General features: G+C 39.6%; 1 protein-coding gene across 35 annotated transcripts in view; it reads right to left on the bottom strand.

Annotated features, from left to right (window-relative positions):
- Positions 1-20,853, bottom strand: part of RBFOX1 (RNA binding fox-1 homolog 1) — a 2,636,561-nt gene that overhangs the window by 447,639 nt on the left and 2,168,069 nt on the right. For 7 of the 35 annotated variants that reach the window (XM_039490587.1, XM_039490588.1, XM_039490592.1 and 4 more), the window contains 2 exons: positions 15,750-15,808; positions 7,883-7,978 (listed from right to left, as the gene is read on the bottom strand). The exons of 27 other annotated variants lie outside the window; for them this stretch is intronic. In XM_039490587.1, the coding sequence (XP_039346521.1) occupies positions 7,883-7,978; positions 15,750-15,752 (99 nt within the window). In that variant the 5' untranslated portion in view covers positions 15,753-15,808. The remainder of the gene's footprint in view (positions 1-7,882; positions 7,979-15,749; positions 15,809-20,853) is intronic. One more of the 35 variants, XM_039490597.1, reaches the window with a different exon arrangement.

The raw sequence follows: 20,853 nt of genomic DNA, 5'->3' as shown, positions 1-20,853 counted from the left end.
TGATAATTTTCTATTCTATAATTGTTAGAGAGAACATGACAAAGCACAGTTGCCATACTTACTCAACACTCAGAAGAGCCTCACAATATTTTCTTAGATACTGGCAGTGGGGAAATGAAATACTGAAGATAATCAATGGTTTTCTGGTGGGTGACGGAGGCTGGATACATCTGCCTCAAATATATCTGTTAACACTGTGTAAACATAATATTCTCTGTTCTATTCCCAATATAGCAAGATACATGATACAGAACAAACAATGACAAAGACATTCAGTATGTTAAATTTACTGCATGAACTCAAATAATCAACTCTCAGATTATTTTAGTATCATCTACTATGATTATACAGTACCATATGCAATATATATTAAAAAAAACCCACTCTCCGCAGTAGCTTTAAAGAATGAAATGGCAAACATTTGTTAGAGTTTTTCCACTCATGCTGCAGTGTAGACAGTAGCAGTTGGGACTAAAGAGAGATGAGGTCAGTAATAGACAGGCAAATGTGATTAAACAATCCTATTATAATAGCAACTATGACCTTTGCATTCCATTTGAAATCTTGCCATCATGTTAGCAAAATAGTATAGTACAGGATGGATACTATTTTGTTAATATAATATATAAATTCCTAACAGGAATCTCATACTTACAATTAAATTACAAATGTGACAACCGTTATATTTTACGTGCGTGTAGTACAATATTTCATAATGCGCTTTTAGCAATTGTTTCCCGTGACAGAGAGAAAGGGATGAAGACGGAAAAAAACCCACAGTAGCAGCAGCAGCAACGATTTAAGTTGAACAACATGCCAGGGATTGCTACTTGAGAGCAATTTGGACATTACTACTGAATGGTCATCTGTCATTAGTACGTTTTTCAGTTTTTGGTGGTGAAAAACTAAATATTGGTATGGTTTGACATATTTAGCTGTACCATGAAACTGAAGTAATCCACACTAAGTTTTCTACTAATGTTTTTAATCAGTGGAGATACTGAGATATTGATTCAAAATAACAACACTGAAAGAAATCACAAGACCGCTATAGTTAAGGTTTTTTAGGCAGCAGTAATTTCACATAGCAGAGGCCCATATCTACATATCATCTAACAGTCCAGTGTGCAACAGTGGTCCTAGAGTGTGTAGAGGTCCTATTAACAATGGCAAGTGCATCCCTGTCCTTCACCAAGTTACTAATTCTACTAAGTTCAGCAAACTAGTTAAGCATGTTTAAGTTTAAGGACATGTGTAAGGCTCACTGAAGCACATGCTTATTTAATTTGCTGAATCTGGATCTTTAAGACCACCTCCAGGCTCAGCTGGAATGCTTTGGCTATATAACCTAGCCTATAGTCTTCCCATATGGGTGGGTCACCACTTAATACATCTTGACAAAGCATTAACATGATTTATTTTTAAAACTCTACTTGTGATTTTTTTTAATTGAAGCATCATATCCAGTAATTAGTGAAGCAATACAACTTGCTAACAATATTTTAAATGACATTTTAAAAAATTGGAATAGGGAAATACATGGCTTTACATGGAAAACATTATAAACTACCTAATTCTACTGTAAATCTGTCACTATAGAAAATAAAAACTAATAGTTTGACTACTGAAGAAAAAGAGAGGAAACTTTATCTATTTCATACTAAATCAGATGCAAAAATGGCACCTACTGAACCACCAAGGTCTTCTGAATTTAATGCAGCAATTTTAAATGTAAAGGGTTCCTGAAAAACAAAACTTTGCTTTCACTCATTTAATCAAAATATTTCCAAAATGTTGAAGGAAAACAATTGGATAACGGGGGAAAGTGACTGATTAACTCACGAAAGTCCATGTAAATAACATGCATCTTTATATTAAGGCAAGCTCCTGAACTTGAGATCAGATTTTCAATGTACATGTTCAGTTGAATAAAATACCTAAGGATGGATCTGCTTAGTAACCATTCTGCCATGATTGACAGATGTTTTCCAGTAGCTGGGGGGCATTTCTGTTCTGCTCTACTTTGTCTGCTATACACATACGTTCAAAGCCAAACCTCTCTTAGATCCAGCACTAATTAGAGGCCCGGAGAATAAGAGGGGCTTCAAATAGAGTTGCCACTGCCAACTGTCCAACATTTTGAGAGGCAGTCCATTTGTGAGGTCTTGTCCCAGCATGGATGCCTCTTCCTCTCATCTCCCCAAACTGAACATCCCACCAGACTTATCAACCCATCCCATCTCCTTTGTATCAGAAATATATTCCAATACATATTAAACCATAAAAGAATTATAATCTAAACTATAAGAAGATTAAAATCACAGAAGTATGTGAATTAAGAAATGAAACTTTCCCTTTATTATCCTTCCTCATAGCTTTGCAGCACACTTGACATGTAAGGTCATTCATTATTTGGAAACTCAAAAGTAATATGTTAAGGATGGAATTACAGGATGGAAATCAGAACTTCTTTTCTTGTGCATGTTAAATTCTCATTCTCAATATTTGAGTGAAACATTTCCAACTTCAGCATTAACCTTATTGTAGTAAATTATGTGGCTCTTCTCAGAGGAGTCACATAAACAAATAGTGCAGTATATATACATATACATACATATAGTTTCAGCTATGGATTATTCTTTGATTTTGTATTCCTCCCTCAGACTCACTAAATAAAGAAAATTCTTAACGAAATTTTCTTTTAATCAGTGGAGAAGAAAACACAGGAGCATTTCAACTTCTTGATCTTGTGCAGGTAAACTCCCTAAGTTTATAGCTAGATGGCTCAGGGAATGAAGTACAGCGATAAGGATGATTCATTCCAGATCCTGTAAGTCATCTGCTCAAATCCAGCCTTGGCAAAAAGACCTGAACAGATAGTTTAAGGACATCTGGCTTCATATGCTGTCTTTCCACACATCATTACTTTTGAGGCATGTAGTCATATACTTTGGGAGTTTACCTGCAGAAGATTAGGATGCTGAAACTTTTTTTGAGAGAGAGCGTGCTAAGTGAAATGAGCACAATGCATATTCCTTCACATTCCATGGATAGCTGTCCACATCACAAAACCACACCCCAAACACTCATTCCTGAATACTAAATTTCATCAATCTGAGCAAAAAGGCAAAGAACTGAATGGGTTAGACTGAGCTACCCCTCTCGCCCTGAGAAGTGGTTCCTTCACGAAAGGATGAATGGCAAAGCAGTGAGAGAAAATTTTGCACTACAGTTACCTACACTGTAACTGTTGTCTGGTTTAACTGAGGACTCCAGTCTGTATGGCCCTTTACTCTTGGCCAGTCTAGACTCTAGGATCACAATTTCCAGCACCCTTCAGCCTTTTGGGTCTCCCAATCTTCAGTTTGCAAAGTCTGTCATGACCAGGATGTGGACAGTCTGACCTAGGGGTCAGATCAGGGGTGAGGACTCAGGCCAGGTCAGAGGACAAAACCAAGAGTCAAGATTCAGGAAAGCAGACAGGGTCAAGTTACCAGGAGATCAGCAGGAGGCAGTAGGTGTAGGTATTGTAGAAGAAGCAGTCCTAAGCAGCATGAACCCAGATGCATGGACAGATTCTTATTCCTGTGCTTGGTTTAAATAGAAGCTATGAACCACTCAGGAACTCCAGCATTCCACCAATTAGCTTCCAGGACTGGGGTCCTCTGTTAGAGTTCAACTCCCATTCTGACAACAGTTAATGGGTCACTGGGTGACAGGTTGGCAAAGCTCCTAAGCATCCTGTGGACCAGTGTTCAAAACCCTCTGACAGTTCCTGTCAATCTATTCCTTTCAAAAGCACTGCATTTACTCACAATAATAATAAAGATATTTGAATAAGCCAAAATACTACATTTGGAAATTCTCCTCCCTCCCAACCAGGCACTAAATCAAAACTTTAGCAATGTTTGGGTTTCTCATACCTATGCTTAATAGAAGATGTTGACCTCAGGAATCTAAATTACTAATTACTATTCTTTCTAAACAGTTAATCCAGAAGGAACTGACATTTAAATGAGCTGAACAATTCTAAAACGATGAGAAAGAGACTTCACAAAGAGAGTGGTAGCCATTAAAAATATCAAATGTTTCACTAGTCTGGTACCTGAGTTACCACAGTAATTTCCTATTTTAAGTACTGACAAAACTTCACAAATACCACAATGGGATATTGTTGACAAAAGTTGGGTATTTAATGGTAACTACACCCACCCACAAGAAAGACAAACTTTACAGAAAGGCAGTTATTAATCTTAGGAAAAAAATACCTACATTTGTTAATAAACTACAAGATTATTTTTAACATTTACTTAAAAAAATGAAATGTAAAATTAAGGAGCCTCATATTCTAATACCAATAATCCATTATAGGATGGCTGAAAATAGAAAACTAAAAGTCTGTGTCATACCCTCCCCCGCACCCTGAAAGAGCCTATTAATGTTGTCATAGGTTTATTCCCCACTTTGAACTTTAGCTTTCACAAGATGGGGACCTGCATGGACTCCTCTAAACTAAAATCCTAGTTTAGATCTGGTTCTCGCTGCCACCAGTCAAGTTTTAAGTGTCTGACACACTCCCTGTTCCCCCAAAAACTTCCCCTGGGGAACACAGATCCAAACACCTTGAATCTCAACACAAAGGGAAATAATCCATTTCCCTCCTCCCCTCTCCTAGCATTTAGGAGAGATACCTGGATTCAAATTCCTTGAATCAAACAAAGAGGGATTCACTTTTCCCCCTCCCCTCTCCTAGTGCTTAGGAGAGATACCTTGATTCAAACTCCTTGAATCAAACAAAGAGGGATTCCCTATCCCCCGCTCCCTTTCCCCTAGTCCTTGGGAAAAATACCTTGATTCAAACTCCTTGAATCAAACAAAGAGGGATTCACTTTTTCCCCCTCCCCTTCCCCTGAAAATCCAAACAAGGGAAGAAATCAATCAAGTTCTAAAAAAGAAAAGATTTTATTAAAGAAAGAAAAAAAAGTACACTCTCTCTGTATTACCAGGATGCAAAAATACAGGGTCTAACTTATAAAAACTGGAGAGACTTCCCCCTCCCTCCTCCTCAGAATAATCAGTAACAGCAACAGAAATAAAGCAAACACACAATTGCAGCAAACACACAATTGCAAATATAGAAAGCAACTCAAAAGAATAATCCGCCTTTTTAACTAATACTCACTATACTGGATAGTAGGAACTACTCCAGGAGAACTTGGAAACATGTCTGGCCTCTCTTAGATCCAAAGAGAGCACACAGAGCAAACAAGGAACACAGACAAAGCCTTCCCTCCACAGAGATTTGAAATTATCCTGTCCCTTGATTGGTCCTCTGGTCAGGTGTTCCTGAGGTTACTGAGCTTGTTAAACCTTTACAGGTAAAAGAGACTTTAACCCTTAACTATCTGTTTATGACAAATGTACATCTTATTGTGGCTTATTGCTAAAAAGGGTACCACATTTCAGTGTTTTATCCTCAAAGCAAGGGCATCCCAAAACTGTTCTTCCTTCAAAAATTTCACAATAAAACTCAGTTGGAATCAGTTCAGCTCTAATACTCAAGTAAATTAATACTTCTACAATGATAAATAAATATCTAGTAACATGTTCTTGGTGTGATTTAACAGAGGCATCTGTATAAAAATGAAAATTATAGGAGTACATTAAATCATTTTAAGCATGTGTATGAACTTTAGAAGCGTCATCATCAGATTATTCATATTCTAGTCATACACAAGTACTATATCTTTTTAGGTCTTGCATGACAAAATAGAAGCCCTATACAAATGAAATGACATGCCAGGGTGCTGTTCTGTAGTATTTATTAGTTTATGTATTCTTTCTGAGTATTTCTCTCCATTTTAACTATGTATTTGTCATTTTAGCTATATACTGTGTATAATGTTATGTTAAGCGAAAATAAAAGTGAACACTTTGAACTCAACTAGATAAAAAAATACCATGAGAAAACCTATCGTTGTGGGATAATCAGCCTAAACAAAAAATAAAATCCAGCTCAAGGCTTCCCACACTCCAGGTCTGATTTTGGTCTACACACAAATTTTCACCAGTTTATCTAAAGGCATTTCTTTTATTTAGTTCAACTAGCACATTTGTGCAAACACGTTTGGTTTGGTTTATTCTGTACTTTTACCAGATTCAGCTGAATCAAAATAAAACACTCAAACTGAATTAAGAGCAACCGCACAAACTTGTACTGGTTTTACTCCACTCAGCTTTTGTTTAACAAAACTCAGCTTTTGTTAAACAATGTGTTATATAGACACAAGTAAGTCTATAGAGAAACCCCTTGGTCATTCCTAGGAGTCTCACAGGATTGCTCATACCCAGCCCCAGAGTCCTCTAATCTGAGAGGCCACTTCAATCTCACTTTTATCTAATGTTGTTTAGTGAGCTGCATGGGCAACAGTGAGCCAGCAGGGCTCAATTAACATCTTCCAGCAAAATGCCAAAATTTTCTGATAGGATGGGTCAATAAAACAAAACCAGCCACACTGTTTCAACACTATACCACTGTTCCATATGTGTAAATGTGTGCATACAGCCATATGTGAACACACATAGACATTAATGGCTTAGATATATACACAAACAGGCAGAATTTGGTCCTTACTGTGCTAGGTGCACCAGAGGAAGTGTAAGAGATGGTCTGTGCTATTGAAAACTTTGTCACATAGAATAGCTTCAGCACAAAGTATAAATGTTGCATCTTCAGCAGTGCTGGTTTAAATTCTACCAACATTCTCACAAAGAATCATGTTTTAGTAAGTCCCACTTCACAGCAATAAGAAGGATTTTCAAATTCTCGTTAGTATGAATTTAACTCTGTAGTACATAACTTAATTCCTAGCAAACTATAAAAAGTATAACTTGCACTTACTGTATTACCTTTTAAAATAAAATGCCCACAGCCTCTACTTGAAACACCACCTACATACACACTGACAATCAGTCTGACATTCAATCTGTTTCCAACCTACAGCCACAGAAATAGAGCGCTGCACACTTCAGTCCAAAAAAAGAAACCTGCAACATTCTCTCATTTTAAAATTCTTTTTAACTGTTTAACTACGCAAAAGTTTTGCCTCTGCTGAGTTCATACCCATACGCTAATTCATGAACAAGTAGAGGGCCGCCTGGGGTGGGGGGGGGGAAGTGGGGCAATTTGCCCCATGCCCCGGGCCCTGCAGGGGCCCCCACGAGAGTTTTTCGGGTCCCCTGGAGCAGGGTCCTTCACTCGCTCCGGGGGCCCTGGAAAACTCTCATGGGCCCGGGCCCCCGGAGCTTCTTCCGCTCCAGGTCTTTGGCGGCAATTTGGCAGCAGGGGGTCCTTCCGCCCCGGGACCCACCGCCGAAGTTCCAGGTCTTCGGTGGCAACTTGGTGGTGGGGGCCCCCCACTGCCGAAGATCCCAGGCCCCCTGAATCCTCTGGGTGGCCCTGAACAAGTATAATTAAAATGTAACGCTGTGGATACTAAAAAGTATTAAAAGTGGGATTTTGAAAGGCACGTAAGACAGTTGGGTGGCCAGCTCCCACTGAAAGTCATTAGGCTTTTTGGAAAATCCCACCCTTTAATTCCACAAGTTTAGGGAGACCACTTTCTCCACAAGTGGTGGAATTGCAAGTGAGCTAGGCAGGCCATCAATAAAAACTGTATGGCACCCTAACACTGTCACATTTTTTATGCTACAGATATTATATTCTATCGTCTTTTTTTTTTTTTCATGTTGTCTCTTTTTCTCATATACATGAGAAACCATGTAATCAGTATGGCAGAGTTTAGCTATGCCATAAGGGCCAAAAAAGTCAATGTATATAATGGTTCAAAAGTTTTATCATGATATATGAAATAGCAGTTACTTTCAGGAACTCATCTGTAACAGAGGACCTGATTTCAGGCATTAGACAAGCTGTACTTGATGCAGCCCCAGTAGGACAGGAGGGCAGGGCAGGATGCTGAAAAGAGAGCAGATGTATAGGTTTATGCCATTTTAATACATTTCAGATTCTAGGGCTGCTGGAGGCCACTTCAGTCTCCAGCGTAAGGTAGAGCAGCTTCAGGGGCTGATTTAATTTTACACATGACTGCAACAGTCCCCAAGAGATTGTCTCACAGCCCAGAATATCTGGGGCTCAGTTACTCTCACACTCACAGCCTCCCCTAACCAATACCATCTATACCCCAGGCATGCTCTCCATGCCCAATGCTGTAGGAATGAGGGGCTGTGTAGGGCTCATCTGCTGGCCCTAAGTCTTCAGGGAACACCCTTTGTCCCACAGATATTCCTTAATGGGGAGATCTGACTGATTTCCAGCCTCTCTACATTACTTGAATGGAATAAATCAAGGCCATTTTATGCAAGCCCCCCGCCCGACCATCCAGAGTGTGAACGAATGCAGTCTCACATTTGTGAAAGTCGTATTTTCTTTTCCAGGGGCTACTGTTACATAACCCCCCCCTTTCCCCAGAGACTTGTGGTCACATTAGTAGCATCTGGAAAATGCAATACAAGACCTTGTAATGTATACAGGACAAAAGTTCAACAAAAAATATATTCCAAGGGTAGTGTCACACACCAGGGTGTAAGCAATGCAACCTAGTGATCAGAACAAGAGTGGCTGGAGCAGAATCAGAGGGCTGTCCCAGAGGAATGGGCAGGAGGCAAGTCAGTGTTCACGAGTTCAGAGGAAGGGAGTGGGATTGGAGCAAAGGTCCATGCAGGAAGCAGGTGTGGTGTAGATGCAGGTGTGGAGTGTATTGAGCAGCTACTGTGCTGCTCTTGCTACAAGGCTTAAATGGTGATTGGTTGGCCCTTCCAGCCCATCATGGAGCACAGCCACTTAGTGAGAGTTTTTTGGGTCCAGGCAAGCTCATTAAGTTGCTAGGCCACCACATCTGGGGTCAGCTGAGCTCTTGACAGGTAGATTATTAGGAATATGTGTTTATCTCAAAAGATGGAGATTTATATTCCTAATTCCTTTTTAAAATCCTAATAGGCGTAATGGGCAATATATTGAGCAGAGAATGTATACATTAGAAAGCTAAATTGGGGTTTCCAAGTCAACTTGAAATATCTTAGTCCTAAAAAAGCATGCACAAAGATGGGTTAACTAGTTTTAAACAAAAGTTTAATAACTTTTGAAAAATATCTGATATTAAAACATTTTAGTGATCTGGTGTGAACCAAACATTTTAACCGACAACTGTAATTAGATGTTTGAATATATAATTTGCTCCGAGAAGTGCAAATCCCAAAATACCAGAGAGAATTCTCATGCTCAGTGCACAGTTCAAGAGGTTGAAAGAAGAAACAACCTCTAAATCAGGCCCAGTCCATTATTCAAACTAAGTATCACCACAAATACTATAATTCCAACAGAGGTGCCAGGTTTCTGCTAATGAGTGTGATGAAAACAGTACTATGATTTATATTAGAAGTGTGAATCTATTTCTAAGTGTTTTGAATAATCAGCAACTAGTGTTTTTCTCAGTTTCCAAAACACTGAGGATAATTGAAGCTCTTTGCTATTGCTACTTAATCACTATACATTCAGATAGAACTACCTCCATTAGCTAACTAGAGCTTGCTTTCACTTAACCCCCTAAAACTGGACTCACCTCATTAATGCATGTTTATTTGATTTGGATCATTGGAAAAACAAAACAAAACAAAAAACCTTCACAAAACCTTGCTGGGAAAATTATTAAAATAAAAAAGTGAGGGGAGAACAGCCAAGATACAAAGATTCTTGCTACAGACAAACCTAACAATAATAGTAAGGGAATACCAGTTTCACTGAAAGGTGAAGGAAAGGCTGTCTCCATGTTCAACATCCAAAACAAGGCTAGATATGGAGTGGTCTACTGAAGCTACCTGTCTAGAACAGTTAACAAAAAGGCATGGTGAAGGGAATGCCACAGAGTTGGGAATGGCACAAAGGGCTTTAAGCACTGCATAGAAGAAGATTCAAAATGTCCAGTGGCTCTATCTGAAAGCAATGGATCACAGTGAAATTGTATGAAAACTGCCAGACCTTCTCCTATGTAAATGAATTGTATGCTCCTATGTGTATTCAATCAATGGGCCATTTCACATCTTGCAAAAATTTAGGTAAACTAGTTGCAATAAATGAGTTTCTTCTGCTGTTCAATGGTACAGTTTTTCATGCCAATGGTTCATCTTAATGGAAATCTACCTTCTTCAGGTTACCTGCAATGTAGGAAAGCATGGCCAATCTATCCTTTGACAGGTTACTTGTGAAATAAGCTGACCTGCTAAAAGTTAAGGTCCCTATTATTCCCAAAGGTTTTTTTGTATGCATAAAAGTCTGATCTAGGATTCTGAGATCATAAAAGAGAAAACTGCCTCCTAAAGTGTCAAAATTCCTATTATTGATAAGAACATAAGAACATAAGTAAGGCCGTACCGGGTCAGACCAAAGGTCCATCTAGCCCAGTATCTGTCTACCGACAGTGGCCAATGCCAGGTGCCCCTGAGGGAGTGAACCTAACAGGCAATGATCAAGTGATCTCTCTCCTGCCATCCATCTCCATCCTCTGACGAACAGAGGCTAGGGACACCATTCTTACCCATCCTGGCTAATAGCCATTTATGGACTTAGCCACCATGAATTTATCCAGTCCCCTTTTAAACATTGATATAGTCCTAGCCTTCACAACCTCCTCAGGTAAGGAGTTCCACAAGTTGACTGTGCGCTGCGTGAAGAAGAACTTCCTTTTATTTGTTTTAAACCTGCTGCCTATTAATTTCATTTGGTGACCCCTAGTTCTTGTATTATGGGAATAAGTAAATAACTTTTCCTTATCCACTTTCTCAACATCACTCATGATTTTATATACCTCTATCATGTCCCCCCTTAGTCTCCTCTTTTCCAAACTGAAGAGTCCTAGCCTCTTTAATCTTTCCTCATATGGGACCCTCTCTAAACCCCTAATCATTTTAGTTGCTCTTTTCTGAACCTTTTCTAGTGCTAGAATATCTTTTTGAGGTGAGGAGACCACATCTGTACACAGTATTCGAGATGTGGGCGTACCATGGATTTATATAAGGGCAATAATATATTCTCAGTCTTATTCTCTATCCCCTTTTAATGATTCCTAACATCCTGTTTGCTTTTTGACCGCCTCTGCACACTGCGTGGACATCTTCAGAGAACTATCCACGATAACTCCAAGATCTTTTCCTGACTCGTTGTAGCTAAATTAGCCCCCATCATGTTGTATGTATAGTTGGGGTTATTTTTTCCAATGTGCATTACTTTACATTTATCCACATTAAATTTCATTTGCCATTTTGTTGCCCAATCACTTAGTTTTGTGAGATCTTTTGAAGTTCTTCACAATCTGCTTTGGTCTTAACTATCTTGAGTAGTTTAGTGTCATCTGCAAACTTTGCCACCTCACTGTTTACCCCTTTCTCCAGATCATTTATGAATAAATTGAATAGGATTGGTCCTAGGACTGACCCTTGGGGAACACCACTAGTTACCCCTCTCCATTCTGAGAATTTACCATTAATTCCTACCCTTTGTTCCCTGTCCTTTAACCAGTTCTCAATCCATGAAAGGACCTTTCCTTTTATCCCATGACAGCTTAATTTACGTAAGAGCCTTTGGTGAGGGACCTTGTCAAAGGCTTTCTGGAAATCTAAGTACACTATGTCCACCGGATCCCCCTTGTCCACATGTTTGTTGACCCCTTCAAAGAACTCTAATAGATTAGTAAGACACGATTTCCCTTTACAGAAACCATGTTGACTATTGCTCAAGAGTTTATGTTTTTCTATGTGTCTGCCAATTTTATTCTTTACTATTGTTTCAACTAATTTGCCCGGTACCGACGTTGGACTTACCGGTCTGTAATTGCCAGGATCACCCCTAGAGCCCTTTTTAAATATTGGCGTTACATTAGCTAACTTCCAGTCATTGGGTACCGAAGCCGATTTAAAGGACAGGTTACAAACCTTGGTTAATAGTTCCGCAACTTCACATTTGAGTTCTTTCAGAACTCTTGGGTGAATGCCATCTGGTCCCGGTGACTTGTTAATGTTGAGTTTATCAATTAATTCCAAAACCTCCTCTAGTGACACTTCAATCTGTGACAGTTCCTCAGATTTGTCACCTACAAAAGCCAGCTCAGGTTTGGGAATCTCCCTAACATCCTCAGCCGTGAAGACTGAAGCAAAGAATCCATTTAGTTTCTCCGCAATGACTTTATCATCTTTAAGCGCTCCTTTTGTATTTCGATCGTCAAGGGGCCCCACTGGTTGTTTAGCAGGCTTCCTGCTTCTGATGTACTTAAAAAACATTTTGTTATTACCTTTGGAGTTTTTGGCTAGCCGTTCTTCAAACTCCTCTTTGGCTTTTCTTATTACACTCTTGCACTTAAGTTGGCAGTGTTTGTGCTCCTTTCTATTTGCCTCACTGGGATTTGACTTCCACTTTTTAAAGGAAGTCTTTTTATCTCACACTGCTTCTTTTACATGGTTGTTAAGCCACGGTGGCTCTTTTTTAGTTCTTTTACTGTTTTTCTTAATTTGGGGTATACATTGAAGTTGGGCCTCTATTATGGTGTCTTTAAAAAGGGCCCACGCAACTTGCAGGGATTTCACTTTAGTCACTGTACCTTTTAACTTTTGTCTAACTAACCCCCTCATTTTTGTATAGTTCCCCCTTTTGAAATTAAACGCCACAGTGTTGGGCAGTTGAGATGTTCTTCCCACCACAGGGATGTTGAATGCTATTGTATTATGGTCACTATTTCCAAGCGGTCCTGCTATAGTTACCTCTTGGACCAGCTCCTGTGCTCCACTCAGGATTAAATCTAGAGTCGCCTCTCCCCTTGTGGGTTCCCGTACCAGCTGCTCCATGAAGCAGTTATTTAAAGTATTGAGAAATTTTATCTCTGCATTTCGTCCTGAAGTGAAATGTTCCCAGTCAATATGGGGATAATTGAAATCCCCCACTATTATTGGGTTCTTAATTTTGATAGCCTCTCTAATTTCCCTTAGCATTTCATCATCACTATTACTTTCCTGGTCAGGTGGTCGATAATAGATCCCTACTGTTATATTTTTACTAGAGCATGAAATTTCTATCCATAGAGACTCTATGGAACCTGTGGATTCGCTTAAGATTTTTACTTCATTTGAATCTACACTTTCTTTAACATATAGTGCCACTCCTCCCCCTGCACGGCCTGTTCTGTCCTTCCGATATATTTTGTACCCCGGAATGATTGTGTCCCATTGATTGGTCTCAGTCCACCAGGTTTCTGTGATGCCTATTATATCTATATCCTCCTTTATCACAAGGCACTCTAGTTCACCCATCTTATTATTTAGACTTCTGGCATTTGTGTACAAGCACTTTAAAAACTTGTCCCTGTTTATTAGCCTGCCTTTTTCTGATGTGCCAGATTCTTTTTTATGTGACTGTTTATCATCTGATCCGGCCCTTACATTATACTTCTCATTCCTCTGCTCCTGACTATAACCCGGAGATTCTCTATCATCAGACTCTCCCCTAAGAGAAGTCTGTGTCCGATCCACATGCTCCTCTGCAGCAGTCGGCTTTCCCCCATCTCCTAGTTTAAAAACTGCTCTACAACCTTTTTAATATTTAGTGCCAGCAGTCTGGTTCCACTTTGGTTTAGGTGGAGCCCATCTCTCCTGTATAGGCTCCTCCCATCCCAGAAGTTTCCCCAGTACCTAATGAACGTGAACCCCTCCTCTCTACACCATCGTCTCATCCACGCATTGAGACTCTGAATCTCTGCCTGCCTACCTGGCCCTGCGCGTGGAACTGGGAGCATTTCTGAAAATGCCACCATAGAGGTCCTGGATTTCAGTCTCTTCCCTAGCAGCCTAAATTTGGCTTCCAGGACATCTCTCTTACCCTTCCCTATGTCATTGGTACCTACATGTACCACGACCACCGGCTCCTCCCCAGCACTACACATAAGTCTATCTAGATGCCTCGAGAGATCCGCAACCTTCGCACCAGGCAGGCAAGTCACCATACGGTTCTCCCGGTCATCACAGACCCAGCTATCTACATTTCTAATAATCGAATCTCCCATTACTAACACCTGCCTTTTCCTAGAAACTGGAGTTCCCTCCCCCGGAGAGGCAACCTCAGTGTGAGAGGCAACCCCAGCACCATCTGGAAGGAGGGTCCCAACTATGGGAAGGTTTCCCTCTGCTCCCATTGACTGCTCTACTTCCCTGGGCCCTTCTTCCTCCTCAACAGCACAGTAGCTGTCTAAGCGGAGGTGGGACAATTCTACAGTGTCCCGGAAAGCCTCATCAACATACCTCTCTGCCTCTCTCAGCTCCTCCAGTTCCGCCACCCTGGCCTCCAAAGTCCGTACATGGTCTCTGAGGGTCAGGAGCTCCTTGCACCGACTGCACACATAAGCCACCCGCCCACAGGGCAGGTAATCATACATGCGACAGTCAGTGCAATAAACTGGATAGCCCCCACTCTGCTGCTGGGCTTCTGCCTGCATTGTCTCCTAGTTAGTGAAAGGGTGGTTTACGGAAAGTAGTTTTGGAATGTGGTTCGGTTTATAGGTTTGAGGGGGGGGCAATGTATGTATATTTAAAGTGTAATCTTCTTGAGAGCAAGCAGCTGATAGCACTGGCTAAACCCACACAAACTATAAGCACATACTGTGCAAGATTCCTCACACAGCTCTGCCAATGCACCTTTAGTCATGACCTTCAACACCCTGAAATTCTAGTTTTGGGCTTCTCCTGGGAAAAGACTGCTAGTGGTGAAGAATTATGCCAAATTGTGTAGTTGTTTTATAATGCAGACCAATGTCCACTAGGGACAGTGCAGACCAACACTACTGAGAATCTTACAATTTCTAGCAAACACTATGACTTTAATAGATGCAAAACCTCTCAAGCATTTAGGTGTAGAGCAGAGGTTCTCAAACTGTGGTCCATGGACCACCAATAGTCCGTAAGCTCCATTCAGGTGGTTCGTGGATATTTCCCTCTAAGGTACACGCCCGGGCAGCTGCACACAATAGCATGAAGAGACACCCACCTAATTAGTGGAGCCGCGCAGGATGTAAGGAGAAGATGCACATGTAAGGTGAGGTGGTGGCCTTGTGGAGAACAGGGGGTAGTTGGGAGGGGGCAGTGGGGTGAGAAGTGGGGGTGGGGGGAATTTGGGATGTGTAAGGCTGTAGCAGCCAGAGACAGCCCTCCTACCCAGCCTCAGCTCTGTGGCTACCGTGGCCAGGGAGAGGCCTCTCCTCTCCTTCCCAACCCCAGTTCGGGGGCTGCCGCGGCGGGGGAGAGAGGGCACATCCTTCACATTAGATAGGTAAGACTACTGATATTAAAATATGAGTTTTATGCTTTTATTTATAGAACAAAAACATTAATTATTATTAAGGTTTTTTTATATAGCATTTTTATCCAAAGCGCTTTACAATAGTTAACTAACGGTACAAACAACATCATTAAGTGGTCTGCCAAGACCTTCAGCAATTTTGAAGTGGTCCGCAGGAAAAAAAAATTAGAATCACTGGTGTAGAGAAATCAAGTGAGAAGAAACTAGATTATCTGTAATAAGAATAGGAATGAGGAATAAACAAAAAAGTAAACTTTAATGGGATAAATAACTCTGAGGGGCAGTATATTTAGTATAACAATGTCAACCTCAAATATTTCAGTGTAAACACACTTACCATTTCAAATTCCAAAAGACAAGAAATGATTTCTGAGCTCGGGCAACTCACTCGTTATCCTGCAAAAAAGAGATTGTAAGATCTCTCCTTGCAGACCATGCAGTAGTATAAGGACCTTTAACTGATCTGCTCTCTCTGCTCAACACTACTATAACCCATTTCGCATATCCACAATTTATCAAAAACTTAAACCTGCAGATAACTGACAACTGTGAAAATATAAATAAGGATTATTAATATTTTTATTTCCTGTTTTCAGTAGAGATGACTGAACCTGAAAAAAGTTATTAAGCCTTTAAATAATACTTCAGAAAGCAGTAACCTCACAATGTCCAGCCCAACCCTGTAACCAAAACTTTGTTCTCTCCTATAATTCTCCATGCTATGACACCGATACCTTTTTAAATGTCTTAATTTTGTATTGAATGCAAGAAAGACGTATGGTACTGTAACCAAAAGTAGAAAAAAATACTTCAGCTCCCAGTTGGGCAATAACTTTTGAAGTTTATTCAAGATCTCCTACCTACTGTGCTTCATTTCAGAATCCAGCACTGTCATCCACAAGAAGAATATTTGCTCTGTCAGTGGGGCACCATATTGCCCCAGTCTTCATCAAAAATCTTTACTTCCTGCTTTAAATAGGCCATATGCAACCATGTCTGACATCTGAATCATGAGAAATCTTTTCTGAGCCTTTTTTATCTCTGGAAAGTAGAAGTTTAATCCTTTATCTTCACCTCAAACTGTCTCTCTCCTTTTGATCAATGTAGCTTTTATTAGGTTTCCCTGAATTAATTAGCACTTTTAGTCCATACTTACTACCATTATATCTCTAATTTCAAGAGAAGATATTGTGTTTATTCACAAAATCTCTTAATATTTTCTATAATCTTTTTACCTGAAAAAGTGTATATCAGAAAAAAAAATCAGGAAATATATATTTTAAAAAAATCTCCCTCACACATATCCACTTGAATTTGAAAAAATACTTTACATACACCTTCACCCAACACTAGAAATGTAACAATACCAATTATGCTTATGGTACACAGCATTTTTAAAGTGTGCAATTATCCCTTTTCAAGCATCGTTGGGGACTTTGATTATGCATGCTGTAATCTACTTACTTACAGACACATTTTCTATTAATTTAGGCTGAACATTTAAGTTAATGCTAACATGGATAGAAATTATTTTTTTAATTAAAAAAATTAGTGAAAACTATGTGTGCATATATAAATATAGCATAATGGACACCCACACACACCACCACTGTGCTAGTGATTATTGCGAGGAAATTAGTTTAAACTTTACAAAATTAAGTAAGATAAGTCTTAACTTTTTCTCCCCTGCTCTGAAGAATCCCACTGGAAAGTGATGGAATATGACTGAGAATGTGTGTGGATGTGGTTGTGTGCGTGAGCTCTTGCACACAAGAAACTAGACAGTGAAAATAGACCATTTCTAGTTTCATTAACAAAGCTGAGTGGAATATAGAAAAAATAAATGAACATGATAAGAGGTGAAAAGTAAATTAATTTTTGATAATTCTTGCCATTTAATTATTAAAGACATTATTAACAACAGAGGTAAGGAAAATTACCTTTAAATATATGATTTTATCTTGACAAAGTCCTGTTAATAGTTTATATGTGGCTAAGAGCTCAATATAAGAAGGTAATTAAAAAGATCCCTTAGCAGACACTCTTCTGGTTTTACTTAACTTTATATTCCCTCTCCCTGCTCTCAATAATAGACACAAACACACATCCACAAAGTCACAGATCCCGGCAATCACACCCTGCCGGCCACCCACTAGGACTGGGGGATCCAAGTCTCTGCTGTTCCGGATTCCTGGGGTGTTTCAAGCTTCCCTGGGTCTCAGCAGGCTGCAGCACTATTTCCTCCCTCAGTCTCTCTGACACACATCATAGGCATGGACTTTCAGTCTACTATCCCTTCCTGGAAATGGAGCTTCTCAACTCACCTGTCCTAGGCAACTGGGACCAGAGCTGACCCCCAAAATATCTGAGTTACTTAACCACACCCCATCCCAAACTCCACCCCAAAGGTATTAAGCCTCTGACTACTGTTTAAATCTCTCAAGGAATAAAAGACATTCACACACTTTGCACAGTCTCATATATCATCCATGTAAAACACCATAGAGCACAGATCATCCAAAATAACGAATGCTACATGCATGTCACTTTCTGTCTCACACTTCCCTTAAGAGTCCTTAAGAACCATCATTATCCAGGAAGGCATGCAGGCTGTCACATGGTGAGTGCTCTCTCCCCTCACAGACAGGAGGAAAAGCTACCCAAGCAAAACAGTTTTTGCCCTTTTAAAATCTTCAGTCCTGTGGCACCCTTGCCAGCTTCCCAACATGAGCAGGAGTCCCTGCCAGGTGACTATGTTGCCAACATGACTTCCCCCTACTAAACAAATCCTTCTGGGCAGGGATCAGTCTTTTGTCTAGAGTGAATAGATTTCCAACAATTGGGTACTTAGAGTCTATATTGCTATTCTTTTGCCACCAGCCTTTGGAATCTCAACCCAACATGAAGGTAAACAGAACACAGAGAAGGCAGCACAAGGCTTCACATTCAAAATAGTTTGCAGACTGACACAAGGTTCATAATTTCACACAGAATTCACAAATTGTACAGAAATATTCCCAAATCCACCCCCCTCTCTCACACACACACGCACGCTTGGGACTCTTCCAATCTTCTTGTACCCCAGAATGTGTATAACTAATCCCAAGACAATTGCTATGCAAAGGAGTGAGTAGGAGAAAGGAGGAAGTGTTCTGTGTACTCCCCAAAATGCTACCACACCACTTCAGGTTTTCCCCCTCTTCAGATGACAAGCACAGGACCCAGATGCCAAGCTGTGGAAGTTATTTTCCAGTGATGGCATCTGTCTCTTTGGCACACTCCACTGACATTTGTGTTGGCTTCTTTGCAGTTGCCTCCGGGTTTGTCAATAGGTTAGGCTGCTGATAGGATGCTGTCTGCTTCTGGATGCCGCATTTCTTTTAACTCACCTGTAATTGTGCTTAATTTCTCTTTGAATGAAATCCTTTCCCATTCTTTCATGGAATCTCTGCACTGATCTGACAGACCTAATGTAATAATTTAATGTAGAATTCTCATGACAATATACAATATATAGGGGCAGGCCATTTCTTTGTGTACATTCCACTTAAGGAGGTAATCTCCACAATCCTAATAAAAATAAATAATTTGTTCAGGGACCATTTCCCCTTTCGTCTCTTCCTGACATCTTTTTTAATTGTAAACACAGCTTTGAAAGTGTGTTTAGAATGAATGCATTTTAATAAGCCTGGCAGTGGTGGCCAGTAGTTTCACTATTTCACTGTTTACAATTACTCCTGTGGTATTAAAAAAGATACTGACTATGGGTGTTCTATGAAATACTCATCTGACACTTTCATGTCAGTACATAGTCAATTAGAAAAATATTTTTAAGAACATCACAAAAGGTAACTCCAACTGGCTATCTCACAACAATGTGGTTTCCAGTCTAAAAAATCAGTTTACATGACAGTAATTATGAAAACAGATGGGCAAGGAGCCAAAATGTGGCATCATACAGACAATGGGCTGAATGCATCTGGGAGCTGTGGAGCAGAAAGGAACAATGCCAGATTGTGTGGCAGCTGAGAATCCTATTGGCAACCATTTGCTGTGCAATCTTAGAAACATCTGAAAAATTATGCATTCCCCACTGACTTCAAGCTAAAATGGTAAAGGAAAAACTGTTAGCCTCTGTCTGAACTTGAACATATAATATGCTGACAAGTGTTTTATTTATTCTTTCGAGTACTCAGGATTTTCTTTAACATATTTCCCTTTTCCTTTTCAACCGTTCATAAAGAGTTGTTTCACATTTTAGATCAATACTGTCAGATGTTATTCCACTACTGGTAGTCAAAATGTGCCAACAACAGAGCTATACAAGTACTGCAGACAGTATTTTACAATAGATTCAAATTATTCCTAAAATTTACTCCTAATAAATAAATAATAAATAATAATAATAGTATGTACATCTTATTTCTTCCTTTCAGTAAATTTTAAAATGTCACAAGACTGATGTTTAAGTGGTAGTTTATTAACATAAACGCAAACGGAAATCTAGACAAGATTAGGTGAATTATAATTTTTAAAATGATAAAACCCCACAAAACAGAACAAACCAAATATCCCTTAGCTGTATCCCCCTCACAACAAACTCTTTTACATGAATTAGTTTAAACATAAAACTTATATTCAAACTGTTCCACTCACTAATCAACTACTGTAGATTTTAACAAATGCATTTTTCTAATTAATATTGAAATTGGCCATCATTAAGAAGAATGCTAACAGCCTGGCTGAGTAGATTAAGATCAATATTCATATGAATCATGCTGCTCCGGTGATTAATAGCCTTCAATTGTTAAAACTAGTATAGTGATAATAAAGCATTATTTTTAGTCCAAGCTGATATATAATGTTATTCAGATATGAACTTTTTAATTATGAACATGTCTTAATAAATAAATCCTTTGGAAGTAAAAAGGATGGCATTTCCTTCTGTGTCCCTCAACAGGATATTCGTAATACCATACGGGAGGGCAGCCTTGCAATTAATCTTAGAAGGTTCATTCATTTTCCAAACATCGTTGCCTATTGACTCCTGCAGAAAAGTGCTCACTCACTCGCTTGCTTACATTAATTATACATATGAGATAAAGCCAAGGAAGTCTGCAAGACACAAGAGACTTCATTAGTTTCCCCTGTAAATTCCAAATTTGTTTCCTGTAAACAAAATGAAGCACATTATTGACACTGGCAGGTTCCTGTCCAAACAGTCTCCCTCCATACATGCAAGTTGGCTTGATGTCACATGTCACCTTCACTTTAGCTATAATAATTCTTAACAGACCCTACATGTCTTTCAAAGGATCTCAGATATTTTAGCTTCTGCCTTGCAAGACTTTATAGCCTCCAGAGAGTGAGAAAAAGCTATCTAACATTGTAAACTCCTGTCATAAGGTTTTATCTTACAGAGCTATATCCAGTCCCTATCC

The sequence above is a fragment of the Mauremys reevesii genome, linkage group 10 (assembly GCF_016161935.1).
Source record: "Mauremys reevesii isolate NIE-2019 linkage group 10, ASM1616193v1, whole genome shotgun sequence".
NCBI classification, from domain to species: domain Eukaryota; kingdom Metazoa; phylum Chordata; order Testudines; family Geoemydidae; genus Mauremys; species Mauremys reevesii.
This window is presented reverse-complemented; position numbering and strand designations above follow the sequence as displayed.